The sequence below is a fragment of the Emydura macquarii genome, unplaced genomic scaffold (genome assembly GCF_026122565.2).
Source record: "Emydura macquarii macquarii isolate MOO-44397 ecotype Brisbane River unplaced genomic scaffold, CSIRO-AGI_Emac_v2 contig_1263, whole genome shotgun sequence".
In the NCBI taxonomy this organism is placed as follows: domain Eukaryota; kingdom Metazoa; phylum Chordata; order Testudines; family Chelidae; genus Emydura; species Emydura macquarii.
The window spans coordinates 7,311,784-7,329,713 of NW_027131400.1; the positions used below are offsets into that span (position 1 = coordinate 7,311,784).

At 43.1% G+C, this 17,930-nt stretch overlaps 1 protein-coding gene across 1 annotated transcript in view; it reads right to left on the reverse strand.

The window, feature by feature from the left end:
* Positions 1 to 5,989: 5,989 nt before the first annotated feature.
* Positions 5,990 to 17,930, reverse strand: part of VOPP1 (VOPP1 WW domain binding protein) — a 68,643-nt gene continuing 56,702 nt past the window's right edge. The window contains exons 4-6 of the mRNA XM_067550371.1: positions 13,541 to 13,618; positions 12,344 to 12,480; positions 5,990 to 6,311 (exon numbers count right to left, since the gene is read on the reverse strand). Of these exons, the coding sequence (XP_067406472.1) occupies positions 6,130 to 6,311; positions 12,344 to 12,480; positions 13,541 to 13,618 (397 nt within the window). The 3' untranslated portion in view covers positions 5,990 to 6,129. The remainder of the gene's footprint in view (positions 6,312 to 12,343; positions 12,481 to 13,540; positions 13,619 to 17,930) is intronic.

Sequence of the window (17,930 nt, forward strand, 5' to 3'; positions counted from 1 at the left end):
AATGGTCCACCCGGCCCTGGCAGATCACCGGCGCCCCCCCTTGAGGCCAATAGGCAGGAACTCAAAGAGCCCTTGGGCGGGGAGGGGTGGGGGTGATGAAAGCAGATTTCTGTCTAGCCCTTGGTGAGCTCCATAGTGGTACAGTAACACGCTCCCCCTAGCTTATCTAGAATCTCATCCATCTGGGGCATAGGGTAGGCATCAGCTATGGTGATGGCATTCAGCTTCCAACAGTCCACACAGAATCATATCATCCCAGCTTTCTAGTACTACCGGAGAGTACTACCCCATCTCCTCCCATTGGACGGGTTAGTGAGCTCTGGCTAGCTAGAGAACAGTGGCTGGTAAGAACACAGCACTTTTCTGCCTGCTGGGCAGGGGATTAGCTGGTCAGTGATGGGAATTGCTTCTAGTAGAAGGCCAGCTCCCATCTCAGGGAAGAGACCCACCAAGGGATTGTCCCCCTTCTCCGGCCAGCATCAACCTCTCCCTGTCAAAGTACGGCTTCATCAGGGTGACATGATGCACCTGGGGCTGTGTGCCCCCTTCGGCAGTTCCACTCTGTCATTCCCCTCGCTCAGGTGTTTGACAACCTTAAAGTGGCCATCCCAGGTGGCCTGGAGCTTATTCCTCCACAGCAGGATGAGACCCATCACCTGGACTCAGGAGTGGGCATTCACCATGCAGTCGTACCAGCTCTTCTGCTTCCTTGGGGCCCTGGCTAAATTCTCCCTGGCCAAGCCCACGACTCCCATAAGCAGAACAGCCAGACCGCATCAAAGATCCCCTGCCAGTAAAAGTTCTGCAGCAGCCACGGCCTGGTGCACTAGATCCCCTAGTGTCATGAGAGAGGAACATTGTGGGCCAAGTACAAGAGCCTGAGTTGGTACTTCTTGGGGAGTCTCCTCATTCTCCACCGTTCTACCTCCCTAAGGCAAGCCCATTCCCAGTAGATGAACATCTGTGGTGTATTAGTCCTTAAGATCATAGCATAGAAACACCTTATCCACCCCCCCTCCCCCCAGCTCCATCCCCTTGTCTCACCCCACTTCTTTGTTTCCTTCCCAGGCAAGGTGGCTCTCCTCTGGGTCTCCACCTACCAGAACCCAGTGAAGCCGGTTGGCCCATCCACCCTCTACTGTTTATTGCAATCATCACACACCTGGGTCCCATCACCAAAATACATGAGTAATATATAGGGGAAACTGAGGTGCACACACAGCACCTTAAATTGAACTTTCTATTAGACCCATTTTAGGATAACAACACAAGTCCCACCCAGTAGAACTCACTTCTCCTTCTCCCTTCTTGCCCCCAGTCCCAAGCCACGTTAGGCAAAAGAAGCACTAGACACACCCAGCGCAATTTTATTTTGCATACATATGAAACGTGACCTTATCAAAAGTTACAGAGCTTCATCTCCCCCCCCCCTTTTTTTTTTTTTTTTTTTTTTTTTTTTTTTAACTAACATAAAGGAAAACAAAAACCTAGAAACCAAACAGAGAGGAAAATCAAAGGAAAAGCATGCACGCAATCTGCAAATAATTCCTAGATTTACCCACATTGCTGCTATGTTTTCAATTTGGTACCAAACAACTTCACTAGAACAGGAGTTTATCTTCATTGTAAGAGGTGGTTATAATCCACCGACATTAACAAAGGAAACAATTGGATTGCAGAAAAACTTCACCAGAAGTTGAATTTCAATATATAGTATAAGAGTCCACTGTAAAAGGATTCTACCCAAAGTTATCCGGAAAACATTAGACACATTTAATCATATAAAAAGGCTTAACACTACCTATCTGCTCACAATCATAGGGCTTAGTCTGTTAAAGGAAAAATAATCCCTTGATCCAAATAAAAAAAATACAGTGCATACGCAGCCATATTAGTTACTGTAGGCAGATTTACACTTAGTTTAGAAAATATATACAATTGTGGTCTGCAGGTGGATGGGCCTTTTGACCATGTAATACATGTATCTGAAATGTTCATAGGGCTGGCATCACAAACCCAGACGTAGATATTGTTGCCTTATCACAGGCTAAGGCCAGGAAGAATATTTTAACAGCAATAGCCTCAGAACAACACACTATTGCTGCAATACGTTTGAAATGTATTTTTTCCTGCAGTGTTGCCCAATGCAGGTATCAATGCAAGGGTAATTGGGTGAAAGCGTCTGGCCTGTGTCTAGCTACTCTAATGATACCTTCTGGCCTTAAAAATCTATTAAGCCCATGAGGAGAGTTCATGAAGGGCAAGACTCACCTATCTGCACTGCAGGTTTCACCTCCAATAGGCTGTTCCCCAAAAGCCAGTGGTTAGGCCTCCATCCTGCAACCATGTATGCACAATCTGAACTTTCAGCACCCGCCTACTTACACTGAAGGCTCCTTGCTTAAAATTAAGCATGTATGGGCTTGTTAGTGATGGGTGCACTCAAAAGACTTAAAGAGATTTACACTTCAGTTAGATTATTTTAGTCAAGATCAGTTGGGTGGCGCTGAAAGGAATTTTGCCCTTCGTGTCTATATTATCACCCCAATATGATACAATCAAAAATATCACACAGAAAGGTTTAACGAGGTTTGCTTTGTTATTTAAAGCCAACTCCCTTTTAAGTTTGCAAAAAAGAAAAACAAAAAATACTAGGATTTGATTAGCTGGTTTTTAATCTGCAAGGTAGGCTGTAGGGCTAAGCAAGTGCTCAGCTCAAACTTCATGTTGGAATACAATATATAAACAGCACTAGCACAACAGAAAGGAATGAGCTTTGCCATGTATTACGAAATTCTAAGTCTCAATAAGTGAGAGTGGCTCTCTTCACCCTAAAAGACTAAATGGATATGACTATCACATTCAACACTTCTAAAACACATGATGAACATGAACAACTATGGTAGGCTATGACCTGTTTTAACTTCCAATGAACTTTACTATAAGTGCAAGTGCAAACACAGGGCCTGGTTCTAATCTCATGCCAGTGTAACTGCATTGACTTTACTGGAGTTTCTTCTGGTTTACACCAGTGTAAGTAGGCTTAGAATCACATCCCCCGGTCACTGGGTTTGCCTACATGAACATTTCATTCACAGCAAGCTGAGGGCATGAAGCTACCCTGCACTGCTCCTTGATGCCCTTTGACTTACTCCTGTTTCAAAGCCAGGTAGACCAAAGTGTACCAAGGACCTGTCAGCAGGGTCCATGTGGACAGATACAGCGGTAGTGCAAGGTTTACTCACACCCCAGCTGGTCGCGTACTAAATGTTCGTGTAGACAAGCCCTTTTAAAGACTGTATTTAGAAAACCCTAAAACAGCCCAGCCTGATAGGTAAGCATTTGTAACCTGATGTCATCTTTATCCCTTCCTTTGTTTCTTCTTGTAAGCAAGATACATGCTGAGCTAAAACCCAGCTCACAGGCTGACAGAAAGGCTACCACCACTCCTGGCAGGAATCCTCTACTGCTATTTTATTTGCTAAACAAGTTTTAGTCTTTCCTCTGGGCCAAATCTTGATCCAGTTGAAATCAATGACAAATCTCCCATTGACCCCAGTGGGGCTAGGATTTGGCCCCTTACGACTGCCTGCAAATCATCCATTAGAGTCTATGAAATGTGGCTCTGTGACTTGAGCTAGATTCCTTAAAGTCCCAGACTAAGTTACACAGAATGGGCTTTGGGGAATGTAACATGGGTCCCCAAACTTGTTACTCTGCACCCCCCTTACCACTGTCCGCGCCACACACCCCCAGCTGGGGTTGGGAGCGGGGCCATGGTCAGGGGTGGGGGCTGGGAGTTGGGTCACAGGAGCCCCAGGAACTGTGGGCCAGGTGTCAAGACAGGCAGGGGCTGAGGCCATTGGTGGGCACTGAGGCTGCAGCTGGCCCTGGAGCAGAGCTCGGGGCAGAGCAGTGCTGGGTGGTGCTCCCTCCCTGCCCTGGGTCAGGCCACAGACCCCCTATGGGCACTCCCAAGTTTGAGGAACTCTGATGTAACACAATAAAAATGGATGCAATTTCAGTGTAGTTATAGCAGGCCAATTCCTCCCAGAGTGAAGCAGGATTCTTCTGGAGTGAGCCCAGAAAGTATTTTCTCCTAACAAGTGGTTATTCTCAATAGGAATTCTGCCCAAGTTAGGACTGCTGGATTTGATTCTTTAAAAGGTAATTCGACTCTGAAAAGTGACTAAAGAGCATGGTGTGTTCCCAGGTTTATCGGTGCTTGGTATTGTCTGTACTGAAGGTGCTCAGTTTACAAGCAAAGAGATGTTTGTCGCTGACTGGTTGCCCTGCAAACTCAACCTGGGCTCTGAGAACCAAATTCTCACAAATCATCACCAGTGACAAAGGCTCTGCGGGCCAAATAAGGCCATCAACTACATCTGTGCAGTGCAGATGTCTTTGGAGTATGCGCTCAGTTACACGTGGCCATCCTCAGTCATCCAAGGGGATGGCACAAGTGTAATTTACTGGCACAAGTGTAATTTACAGTAAACATTTCTGTAGGTCTTGGGCCAGAAAGAACTGAAACTCTTTCCTAGCTCTTCGCTGGGTTGGGTTCTTCAGTTCTAACAACAGTAGAAAGCAACAGAAACTACTTTTGTCACTGAAATCAGCAGATCTGACTCTAAATACACACACAGGAAGAAGGTGCCGTTTTTGTTTTATTTTTTCCACACAGGCACTTCTCAGAGTAGCACCACACTTTAGTTGGAAACACTCAAAATAAGTAGAAAAATGTCTGCAAAAACCATCCTTCGTAAACACCTCTCAGGAGAAAGGGTTTTGTTTTTTTTGAAGATGTTAGGTAGCAGCCACTCAAAGAACCTGCCAGAAGTATGAGGCAAATACAAATGGGGACGTTTTCAGCATGATGCATGGGGACTTGACTGCAAGCGGTAGTTGCAGGGTTGAGCATGCATCAGGCTGAGAAGCAAGCCTTAAATATATGTCCCAGTAAGTTATTGCTCAAAGCATTGTTAAGAAAGGATTTTTAAATCTGTTGATTGGAGAGGACAACACCCTTTTGTGCTCTCTCTGTTGCAGCTGTAAGATGATAACCAAAACCAGTGAGCTAATGTGCTGTATGGAACAAAGCCCCAGTCATCATCCAGTGAAGGCAATGACAAAACTCCCAGTGATTTCAAAGGGAGCAAGATTGAGACCCAAGGCCCAGATGGAAGTTCAATGCCTTGAGGATCTGGGCCTACGTTCTATTTTTTTCCATTTTAACTTTTGGGCAGAAAACTCTTCTGTGCCGTGAGATATTTCTAGGTTGTTTCTCCTACAAGTGTAGATGAGTAGCTGTGAGCTGATAACATTCCTCCCCCCCACCCCCCCTCCGGCACAGGTAAGTGTGACATTTAGATCATAGACTATATTTCACAATCTTATCCTTGGCAAAAAAAACCTCCAAAAACCCAGAACGGGTCAGAAGGAGAAGAGGAGCCAGGCTTAAGGTCGCAAGTTCAAAGTCCGGAGGCAGGTGGAGACATTTCAGCCCTGCTCATTCACGATTTCTTGGACTCACCTTTTATAGTTGTGAAGCTCTCAAACGGGTCTTGAACCAAACAGAACCCACTGCGATGACTCGACTCCCTCACTCACTCGATGGCTTCCGTAACACCCTGTCCCCTTTCTGTGTCTCAGAACAGAGCTATACTAGAAAACCAATCCAGGAGGTTGGTGGTCACACTTCACATAAATATCTTGCCCTGACTCTTCTCCACTTCACTCTCCTTTCTACTCTTGTAGAGTACTATATTCATCTATGGGGTTTAGGAGAGCGTACATCACTCTGTGGTTGCATAAAGCTGCTACCATGTTTTGCCATGATGCGTTAATATACACCTTTGAAACAAAAAACAATAAATAAAGGGGAAACATTCTGGATTTAAATATAGGTTTCCATTAAAAGCATTAAAAAGACTTTTCTTTAGTTTTGAATACATCAATATGAAAATTCACCCCCTACTACAAAAAAAAATCCTTTGCAAGTAATTTTAATGGGGGGTGGGGGGAAGTTAGAGAACTAGCAAGTGTTCAAAAAGGCAGAGGCCCTCTATCCCAGTCACTTTGCAATGGCACCTGCTTCTCACAGAGTCAGATAACAGAGCTGCAGAGTTGTTACGTGGAGGATTTCACCACCTGCTCATAGGGGGGTGGTGGTGTGTTGCAGTAAGAGGGTGGAGGTGGGTACAATGGATTCCCTTGTGGGGAGTTGGGTTGGACATGGAAAGCCATAGCCATGGGATTCATCACAGGTCCTCCTGGATCCGTGTAGTATGGCATCCCTGGTTGCTGTGATCCTAAAAGGAAAGGAGTGAAAATACACTAATTTACAATGCAGCGGTAAAATTACAACAAACAGGCAGGTTAGCATCATGCTGCTCCAATGCTGGGGAAAGGACAAATGTGCTCTTCTTTAAAGGCAAATGATACATAGTAGGTTTTAACTGGAGTACACGACACATGGCCAAGGCAATGCACAAAAGTTGTTTCTATCTGATGGCCGCCCAGTCACATGAGATTGGAGGTCTCAGTCCAGTGCCCAGTGGACAGCTGTTGACACCATAACAAATCACCGCCACACTTCCTAGCACCCTGGCTGGGGGTCTCAGAAGACAACTAAAGGACTGAATGGACTCAGAAACTGTACTACCTCTCACCCCCGAAAGGTGCTTTCTCCCAGTCACGAGCACTGGGGACGCTTGCCCTGCCGCTGCTTCTTCTGTGGACAGAAAAAGTTCAGTTTCCAGGGCTGTTGAACCTGCACCATTTAGGAGCACTCAATTCGCTTTGTAAAGAAAACACACCATAGGATCTCAAGCTATGGTCATAGCCCTTAACTGACATGCATATTATTCAGTTGCTTTGGGGAGATTGATACAGTAAGGACATGCGCCAAGGAAAGAAAAAAATTAGATGGAAACCCTAGAACATGTATCCATGTACTTAGCTGTGTCAGACACGAAACAACATTCGGATCAGCAAGCATGAAGAACCCAATTAATACCAACATGCTCGCCCATAAGCCTGTTCTGTGGTTCTTCAACCTACTAGCAACATCTCTGACGTTAGCAATCAGCGCAGGCCCGAGAGAACGGAGAACAAAAATGATTGCTCTAGGCGCCAAGGAAACTTTGATTGCACTGACACTTTCTCAGTTCAGTTAGGCACAAGACTTCAACTAGCTCAAAGGAAGAAAAATGTAATCACAGACCCAAAGTAATATAAAAAAAACATATCTAATGACAAAAGAGACCAAAGTCACTAAAAGCAGCGTTTTGAATATGATGAAAAATAATAATTAGTCAAACACCAAGCTACTGTCTGGAAAGTAGGATGATGTATTAGTATATTACTGTAGTGTCTCGGGGCCCTAGATGAGATCAGGCTCCCACTGTGCTAGGTGCTGTACAAACACATAGCAACAAATAGTCCCTGCTTCAAAGTGTTTACATCTAAACAGACGATGGCTTTGAGGGGGAAGGCAGAGGCACAGAGAAGTGAAGTAATCTGCCTGCGCTCACACAGCAAGCCAGGAACACAACCAAGGACTTCCAAGCCCAACATCCCATCCACTGGTGCTCAATGCCTCTCCATTACAATAATCACAACTGGTCGGAAAAATTCCAATGACGTTTTTTTCCATTGAAATTCGCAGATTCGGTGAAATCAAATCACTTTGCAGAGAGAATTCGATTTCACTGAAGTTCTACTGGAAACCTGTCTGGATTCCTGCCAGTGTGCCCACCTGGCTCCTCGGCAGTTCGTCTGCCTCAGCGCTCCCAGGATCCCAGGACTTCCAGTCTGCCAGGCAGACACGTATCCATGTACATGTATCTTTGTCTCATCATTCCTTGTACTCCCCCATTGATCTGTCTATATCCATCTGCTGTCGCTTGTCTCATACTTAAATTGTAAGCATGTTGGGGTAGGGATTGTGTTTTTGTTATGTTTGTACAGCGCCTAGCACAATGCGGTACTGAAGCTTCTAGGAGCTATGATGATAATACAAATAATCAACAACAATAACAATAAATACACTTGACTGAGGATGGAAAGCTAGTGGGGAGGAAGTTTTCTGGTTGGCAAATGGAATGATGGGATGAGATAGGACTGACTCTAGGCAAGAGTTCTAAGGCTAGACCTGTCTTTCCATTTACTTCACTGCCACAAGCCTTTCTACCCACCCCTGGCACAGTGCCCTCTAGCAAACCTTAATTCCTAAAGGAAGAGCTAGATTCCTGGTGATATCTACCTGAAAATTAACTAGTTTTCCAAAGGTGATATTACAGCCAAATCTGAGTAAGAAAACCTCTTTAAGATGGAGCATACTTACAGGATTGTTAGAATTCACACCGCATGGATCACAAGCATTTTATAGCTATATTAATCAAACTTCCTTCTGTCTGGATCCAATGAGGTTCAGTAACGACAAGTGCAGAGTCCTCCACTTAGGATGGAAGAATCCCATGCACTGCTACAGACTGGGGACCGACTGGCTAGGCAGCAGAAAAGGACCCGGGGGTTATCCAGAAGCTGGATACGAGTCAACAATGTGCCCTGGTTGCCAAGAAGGCTAACGGCATATTGGGCTGCATTAGTAGGAGCATTGCCAGCAGATCAAGGGAAATGATCATTCCCCTCTATTCGGCATTGGTGAGGCCGCATTTGGAGTATTGTGTCCAGTTTTTTACAAAAAGGGTGAACCCCTCACTGGAGCACAAAAAGGAGGCTGAGGGTGGACAAGGTGGAGAGAGTCCAGTGAAGTAGATGACAGAACAAGGAACAAAATGATGGAGGGGGACTAGGGATTATTAAAATCCATTAGACCTTCAGAAATGAGTGCTAACTAGCTACAAATCCATTGGAATCAATTTACAAGTATTCAGATTAGTGTGCTTTCTCAACACCTTCATCAGATCCCATGTGCTTTATTTTAAAGGATCGACATGGTCAGAAATGCAGAAAAATTCAGAGCAGCTGGGACTGAGACTCACATGAGAGAGACTGAGAAAACACAAGTGAAAGGCCCAATCTAAAGCCGACCAAAGCCAACGGAAAGAATCCCATTGATTTCAATGGGCTTTGGATCGGATATTAAGACTTTTTAAAATAATTCAAAGCATGTGGTATAACTAGGACATTAAAAGACCTCACTAAATAGCTGTTTTCTATTTGCACATGACTTCTGCCATGTGTGGGTCATTAAGAACCATGACTGCACTGTAAAATTAAATATATTTGCCAATCCAGCCATGTGATGCTCCCTGTTTATATATGACCTCTAGGTTACTTCAAAGGCTTAAAATATATATTTTTGTTATTTTTTCCCTACTTTTCAAATAAACAATCTCACCATGGAAATGTGTGATTAGTTAACCAAAAAATAAGGGCATGTGTTTTTCATGTAGAATGGAATTTCATAGGCATTTAAGATATTTAACAAATGAAAGAAAAAATACTTTGAAGAGAAAAATAAAAATAAAAGGGAGCGTCTGGGAGTATATGAATGAGGGGGATCCATTTATCTGATGCAGTTAGATCTCTGACTGCAAGAGAATGTGTGCGCACATGCATAAGGATGAGGACAACACTGAGCAGAGGTATTTCCAGAACTTACGCAGTGTATCTGTCTGCAATAAGATATGGGAGAGATTGGAAAGTCTGAGCTTAAGCTCAAGCTGTGTGTGACCTGATGTTTGTGATCATAGAATCATAGGACTGGAAGGAACCTTGAGAGGCCATCTAGTCCAGTTCCCTGCACTCATGGCAGAGGACTTCACTTATTAGGTGACTGGCTGGAACACTGTTGACTAACTTTTTTCATCGAAATATGAGGCTTTGTTAAAGCTGAAATGTTTTGTGGAGACGTATCGATTTTGACAAAGTTCTCATCAGGAAGGTTTCTGAGGTCCACGGTGGACTCTCCAGTCACTTTCAGAGAAAAAGGAAGACCAAAAATGAAATCCTGACCTTTTCAATCCGAAAACGGATGTTTTGGCACAGTATCTTTTTTGTGACAATGTTGGAAACGTTTTGTTTTCATTCCGATGCAGAACGAAAACACATTTTGAAAATGTGAAAACTGTCAAGAAATAGAATCATCATCCTCCAGCCAGCTCTACCTGGGAGGCAATGCATGCCAGGTTGGGAGAGTAGGGATGCCTTACAGTATGTGTACACTGGAGTGTGATTTGCAACTCGCATTCATGTGTCTGTGTTAGCTGTACTCTAACTAGCTTGCTAAAAAACAGCAATGAGGACATACCTGCGTGGGCTTCAGCATGGAATGCAGAAGTCTGTCTGACCTTCCTGGGTGCAGACTCACTTGTGCAGCTGACGTGAAGACCACATCACTGACGTGAAGGCCACGTCCTCACTGCTATTTTGAGCTAGCTAGACTCCAGCTAGCATGGGTTTGTCTACATGAGCAGCCATTCACACCTGTGCCTGTAGTGTAGATGTACCCTTGGGGGAAGTAGGTGTGTGTTGACGTTCATGAATATGGCGTGATGCAGTGAGCAGAGTGTGTATAGAAGTGCCTCCATTGTGGCTGCGAAAGTGCGACAGAAAGTGTGAGTGTGCATTTAGATACAGATGCAGACCCATCATCTGCAGCTAGCAAGGGTTACATAACTGGAAGGGATATGATTCAAGAAGTCCCACAAAGCATGCACGCCCTCTGAAGGGCTCTCTGGGTGGAACTGTTTAGGAGACAGGGTGTGGATAGGCTGGGGGGAATGGAGGGGCCAGCAGATCCACTACTGCACAGAACCTTCAGACAGTCTCAAAATCATTGTTTGACAAGCGAAGAATGCTCAGACTGATAAGAAAAAAGAAGTAGCATTTCCCCACCTTTAAAGCAGTATTCCATAATACAGAGGGCAAAGTAAAAATGGAAAATCCATTGTAAGGCAGCGTTGCAGAAGGAAAATGTTTGGTTGTTGCATTCTGGAAAAGGTATTTTCTAGTATATTGTACCAACTATGGGAAACTGTTCCTTATTGTTCATATAAAAGAGGAACATCATTACAAATGGTGCATTGCCTATTGCTCTATGTATGTTGCAACGTGATTAAGTGTTTTCCTGTCTTGTTTGTATTCATAGAGATAAGTTATAAAAGCAATGGGGGAAGAACTCTCTAGAAGGAATTAGAAAAAGAAATGCAAAAATCCTTTTGGAAGAGAATTGTGACCACTGTGATTGTCTGTTCTGTTCTTTTCCCCACAGCACCTGGCATTGGCCACTGTCAGAAAACAAGATACTGGGCTATATGGGCCATTGTTCTCACCCAGTATGACCATTCTTATGGCCTTAAGTCCTACTGGAACTCAGCAGTATTGCGTGTACATTCACAAACGCTGCAACATGCTTGAAGCAGAATTTGAACTCACATCACCTAGACAAATTGGAGGACTGGGCCAAAAGAAATCTGACGAGGTTCAACAAGGACAAATGTAGAGTCCTGTATTTGGGACAGAAGAATCCCATGCACAGTTACAGACTGGGGACTGATGAGCTAGGCAGCAGCTCTGCAGAAGAGGACCTAGAGGTAACAGTGGATTAGAAGCTGGATATGAGTCAGCAGTGTGCCCTGGTTGCCAAGAAGGCTAATAGCATATTGGGCTGCATTAATAGGAGCATTGCCAGCAGATCGAGGGAAGTGATCATTCCCCTCTATTTGGCACTGGTGAGGCCGCATTTGGAGTATTGTGTCCAGTTTTGGGCCCCTCACTACAAAAAGGATGTGGACAAGGTGGAGAGAGTCCACCGAAGGGCAACAAAAATGATTAGGGGCTGGAGCACAAGACTTATGAGAGGCTGAGGGAACTAGGCTTGGTTAGTCTGCAAAAGAGAAGAGTGAGGGGGGATTTGATAGCAGCCTTTAACTACCTGAAAGGGGATCCAGGGAGGATGGAGCTAGGCTGTTTTCAATGGTAGTAGATGACAGAACAAGGAACAATGGTCTCATGTTGCAATGGTCTCAAGTTGGAGGAGGACTAGGTTGGATATTAGGAAAAATATTTTCACTAGGAGGGTGATGAAGCACTGGAATGGGTTACCTAGGGAGGTGGTAGAATCTCCATCTTTAGAGATTTTTAAGCTGCGGCTTGACAAAGCTCTGGCTGGGATGATTTAGCTGAGGTTAGTCCTGCTTTGAGCAGGGGTTTGGACTAGATGACCTTCTGAGGTCCTCTCCAACCCTCTGTGAGTCTATGGTGATGTAAACTAGTGCAATACTACCTCTAGCTAAAAATCCCACATATTTCTCAACATTTCCTGTGCACACAGAAGAAATTAGACAGGCTAGTATATAAAGTAGTCTCTGACCTGCTGCAGTGTTGACTGGTTGTCTGGTGTAGGATACATTAAAAGTAGGTTCTTCAACGAGTGGTGGAGGGTACATCCGTCTTCGGATGAAGAAACCAGCTCCACAGCAGAACAGAACGCCCATCATCAGAAGGAACCTGAGCAAAGGAAGGAGGAAAAGTCAAACCTGCTCCTGGAGGTAGCATCCATTTAAAGTTCAGGGAGCCATGGAGCTGGGGTTATTCCAAGATTCATAGATAAGAGAAACCAAGATCATTACCCATATGCTGCTATCAGGATTTCCTGAAAATATTATTCCTTGAAAGCAGGACTGCACACACTGAGAAACCTGTGTATGGCAGCACTTAGTTGATATGGTGCTGAGTCTATAGTCACTATAGTGACTGAGGAGATTTTGTTCTTAGGAGTGTTTTCGATTCACACAGTGGTTTTCCACTGTATTTTCTTTTATTAGCTTACAGAAACAATAGTGATTGTGCCAGCAGAGCTGGGAGACTACTACAGTCTTCTTCCCCTAACTCTGGGGTTATGGGTTCATCTGTCCCCTTCTGCCACCTCTTTACCCCACCTAAGATTTGCTAGGATCAGAATTCCAAATAATATTGATGGAAATAGATAACTTAGGTCCACGTGCCCCTTCTTTGGAACAAGGTGTACCAGAGGGGATTTCTCAGGAGCATAGCAATGCTGTTCCTTCAATTGACCAGAGGGGTCACTGTTGAACACCACAAATGCTCCTCTCTCTGCCCAGATGCTAAGTAGGTTTGCTCTGCAGAGCTCCTTTCTGGCTGATGGAGAGAAGGGCTAAAGGATGAAAGAACAAAAGTTGGGTGACAGCATAGCACACTGGATGCAATGGACCAAATTATGTTCTTATTTAAACTGGTGTAAATGAGAGCAGAATTTGGTCCTACACCACTAAGCCAACATTAATACATTCCCTACGGCTCTTTGTTCCTGGAAAGTGTTTAACCCAAACATAACAGCTGAGATATGAAAACTGATTCAGATGCAGATGTCACATTCATTTAAATGGGGACAATGCATCTAAATTTCTTGTGCAGCTTTGAAAATCTCAACACACACACACACACATTAAAATAATACCCAGGCAGGAAATGTGGCAGTTTATAGGGCTTTCTTAAAATGAGGGCAGGTATAGCATCCATGCTCAGAAAAAAAGAAGTCCTAACCCACCAAAAATACCAGAGTCGCTGGATAGAGAGAGCTCTTACGCAGCATCTTGAACCACAGCAATCTTCATAGGAGCGACATCTACACAGGAATAAAGAGAAAAGGAAATTTAGGGAGTGTTTGTCACTTAAAGTAGAAACACATCATATCAGAAACTGGAGCCAAGGGTGGAGGGAATATAAACTCAACAGTAAATCTCTATCAAATCCAGTTATTGTAAATGGACAGTACAGCATCTAAACTCTTACACAGAGGAGTCAATGACTGATGTAATTAGATTCCTTGGCAGAAGCATCATTTATGACCTCACAAATCTGGAAGGAAAAATATTACATCGTTGCCATGGTGGCACAAAGCATAGCTGGGGTTCTTGCTACAGTGTGGCAACACTGCAAGTTTTGGGGCTATAAAGAACCAGCATTAATATCACCATAGATAGTAACAAAGGGCCTGATTCTCCTCTCACTGACACTGGGTTTACACCACCGATTTCCCTGGAGTTGCTCCTGAGTTACACCAATGTAAAAGGCAGGCCCATGGCATCACTGTGCACTTTAATGTAAAATTGCACACGCACACACATTCTGTGAATAGTAATCTGCATCTGACTCCTACAGCCATACTTAGGCTACAGTCAAATTGACTTGAGTGAGTACTTGGTAAGAATTGTAGGATACAGCTATTGGTTCATTTGTACAAACCTGTTGTACAGTTTGTTTTTTCCATTCATAATATTGCTACACATTATTCAAACAGCCTTCTCTCTATGCCCCCTCTTAAGCCTCCTAAGATGACTGGTTGGTGCATTTAATTTTATACAGTGGGCTTTGCTGTAAAGCAATGGTTTGGGTCTGCACACTATGTCTAAGGGGTCCACGTAAGGTTGTCTTTACAATAGAACAGTGGTTTTCAAACGGGGGTCCGCAGACTGTGTCTTGGATATCCAAAGGGGTCTGCAACCCCATTTGAAATTTTTTAGGTGTCCACAAATGAAAAAAAGGTTGAAAACCACTGTTGTAGAGGAAAGCAGCATTACTGCATTTCATTCCAGCACGTGAACACTGCAGACACTGAATGTGAAGCAATTTAGGTTTTGTTCACTATTAACAGACAAGAAGTACAAGATCACAGCAGTGAGATCACTGAACCTTTGCAAACTGGCAGAGAAAACCTCATTGCATTATTACCATTTCTGCAGATTTAAAAATCCTCATAACATTATTTTCGCTTCTTAGAGTGCAAAGGTGTTTGGAGAAAAATAGGAGAAAAAGCACCCCAAAACCCACAGAGTTCATTCCATGAAGCTCTCTCTCCAATGAAACTGAGAAGAAAAACACCTTAAAGACTTGGGGAAAATAATTATTTAGTTTACACAGTTTTATTAAAATTAAAAAAAAAAAAAAAAAAAAAAAAAAAAAAAAAAAAAAGTGAAACACTTGAACTCCTAGCCAAGATTTTTCATAATGGATTTGTTGTCCCATGCCATGCCGATAGTCCCATGCCATGCATTTAACTAGCAGACTTTCTCCCATAAACACATTTCAAACTAACATTTTTTATGGAAAAGAACAGTTTTGAAAATATTTTAGCACCATCCACTGAATGGATAAGGAAAATTTCACTAATGCTGAAGCCAGCACATGTGTTAACGGGTGAACTCAAGAGCAGCTTCTGTCGCAGCTGCCACTTTCAGCAGCAGCAAGAAAAGTCACCAGATGCTAAGATGGAAAAAGGACAGAGGTAATATGGAAACTGTGATATATAGACAGCCTGAGGGGTTAGCTGACAAAATTTGCTCTTGGCTGGGAATATGATTCAGATTATCATATCCAGATAAGACAAGAGGAGAAAGAGTCATTAGCAACTGCATTGAACTTTTAAGGGACAACTGCTTTAATATGCCCAATGTATGAATCTAATTTGAGCCCAATTTTATAAGATAGGTTTGTGTTTGTGCACCCACATTTGCATATAAAAGAAATCAATTGGTTAACTGCATGCACAATTACCCATTTACATGCTCAATTAACAAATCTGCATTCACAAATGCAGGTGAAAGCACATAGGCTTCAGCCTCTACTGTTTGAAAATTGGCTCTCCTGTCCTTAGGGATTATTTCCAGGCAGATGACATGTTACAGTCAAGGACAAGAAGAGGATGTTGTTTCATGTCAGAGAATTTAAAATACACAAAGAGTAGCTGTTATGCGATGGAAGATGGTACATCAGTCTTCCAGTGACTCTGTGCACAGGTAAGCCAGGGAGTCTGAAACATCAACCCATAGAGGCCAGTTTTTACAGGTATTTAGACATCTAAAGATGCAGATAGTGGCTAGTAAGATTTTTAAAAGCACTAGGTGCCACACTCACATTGGAACTGGGTGCTTAGTGGGATTTTCAAATGTCCCATGATGCCAAGTCCAATTGGAATTGGGCACCTAGGCTGTTTTGGTCTGCATCTTTAGGTGCTGCCACTAAAATGTAAAGAACCTATCAAGAACAGAGAAAAATATTTTTTCTTCATTCTTTCAGATTGCTTCCTTATAACATTAGACAGCCCTTTGTGTATAGTCAGTGTCATTGTTCCCCTGGCATGGTCATTCAGCTAGTCATTTTTCATGTTTGTTTGTGTGGGTTTTACCTGTGAGTGTTTGTAATACCTGAAATGACTTAATTCTCTTTTTTGGAAACTGACAGGCTTTCAAGTTGGCAGTGTCTCTAACTGCTCCGTTCCTCAGTTTCCCTATCTATAAAACAGGGATAAATAGGTGGAGGAAGTAAGGCTTAATTTATGAATGTTTATAAAGCATTTGATATCCTTACATGGAAAGTACAACAGATCGGCACAGATCCATTCTATCCCCTGCATGCACAGTTGTTTGTGTGTGCAGGTGATAATATTTAAAAAATGCATGCATGCTTACTGTGCAAAGCTGCATGTGTCCAAGAGGAGGTCAGGTTGAGGGCCCTCTGTGACTCTGGCCTTTTACGTCAAATCTCCATTTCAAAACAGCCATTAAGCTTTCTGAAGCAGCTCCTCTGAGGACAATTATTGTACTTTCTGCTTGGTTCTCTGAAAATGAACTAATATATTGATTCAGGAAAGAACCCCTAAGACACCTGGCACCACAAGAGCATTCGCTTTTTCACAGAATCCATTTAATATTGATTCTTTTATTTTTTAAAAAGAGTGAACAAATATATACAGCAAGATCTTAAATAAACAAGGTAATGTTGTACAGGCCATTATTCGCATTTTCTACCACTTGACAGCAGAGCCAAAATACTGAAAAAAAAAATCAGTATTTTATTTGTTGCTACTTCTATTAAGGTCCTGGAGAAGGCAAACTAATCCTTTGCTATTAGTGTTTGGATGCAGATATAGAGGCATTCTAACACTTTCACTGGCCCAATTAATATTTAATTAAAGTGGAATAAGTTCAATAGGAGAGACTGAGGGAGACTCACATCAGAATATCCCAATCTGGTTGTTAGGGGACTCATCTGAGAGGTGGCTAAGTCCCCATTAAATCCCTTCTCTCCTTCAAGAGAAAGGGAGACTTGAACCAAGGGTCTCACATCCTGGGTGACTACTCTATTAACTAGGTTAAAGGTTATAAAGGAGCTCCTCCCCCAACAGTATTTCCCACTACCACTCTCTTCAACACTGATTTCAAATGAGGATAGTATTCTCCTTCACTTCTCTCTAAATTATTGCATAATGTGATGCTAAACAGTTTCCGAGGCCCGGTCTACACCTAAGTGTAGGAGTCTACACTTAAAAAGTTTGCCCAGCACAGCAATGTTGGTTAGGAATGTGGAAAAAATCTCACCCCTAACTGACATAGCTATGCCAGCAAAAACCCTAGCATAAACATAGTTATACTGGCAGAAATGTCCTTTTGTTTATTTTGCTTATTCTGTCCAGGGAACCGGTATAATCTTTACCAGAAAAAGTTGTATCTCACGATACTGGAAAACCCTTTCTAGAGTTGAGAAGGCCCAAGGTTCACCCCAGAGATGGCTGCACTCCAGGAATAGATGTACATGATTTCTGTACATATCATTGATAAAGTCTGTAAAGCTCATTGGGATTCTTTTCAGGACAAGGGTCATGATAACAGGCTACAAATGGGTGAAAAACACTGAGGAATGAGAGAAATTATTTAGGGTAGGAAAAGGGAATTTAACGAGGAGTAATGGATGAAATTAAGACAGGGGAAAGATTTTTGGAAAGTGGTATTTCTAAAGCTGTGGAACCATCTCCCAAGGAAAGTGGAGAAAGTCCCATCACCGAGGAAATTTAAAAAGTAGAGTGGACAACACACTAGCAAATAGCCTAAGAATTGGCAGAGAGATGGCTTGGATGAACTACTAGGGCTTGTTGATCTCTA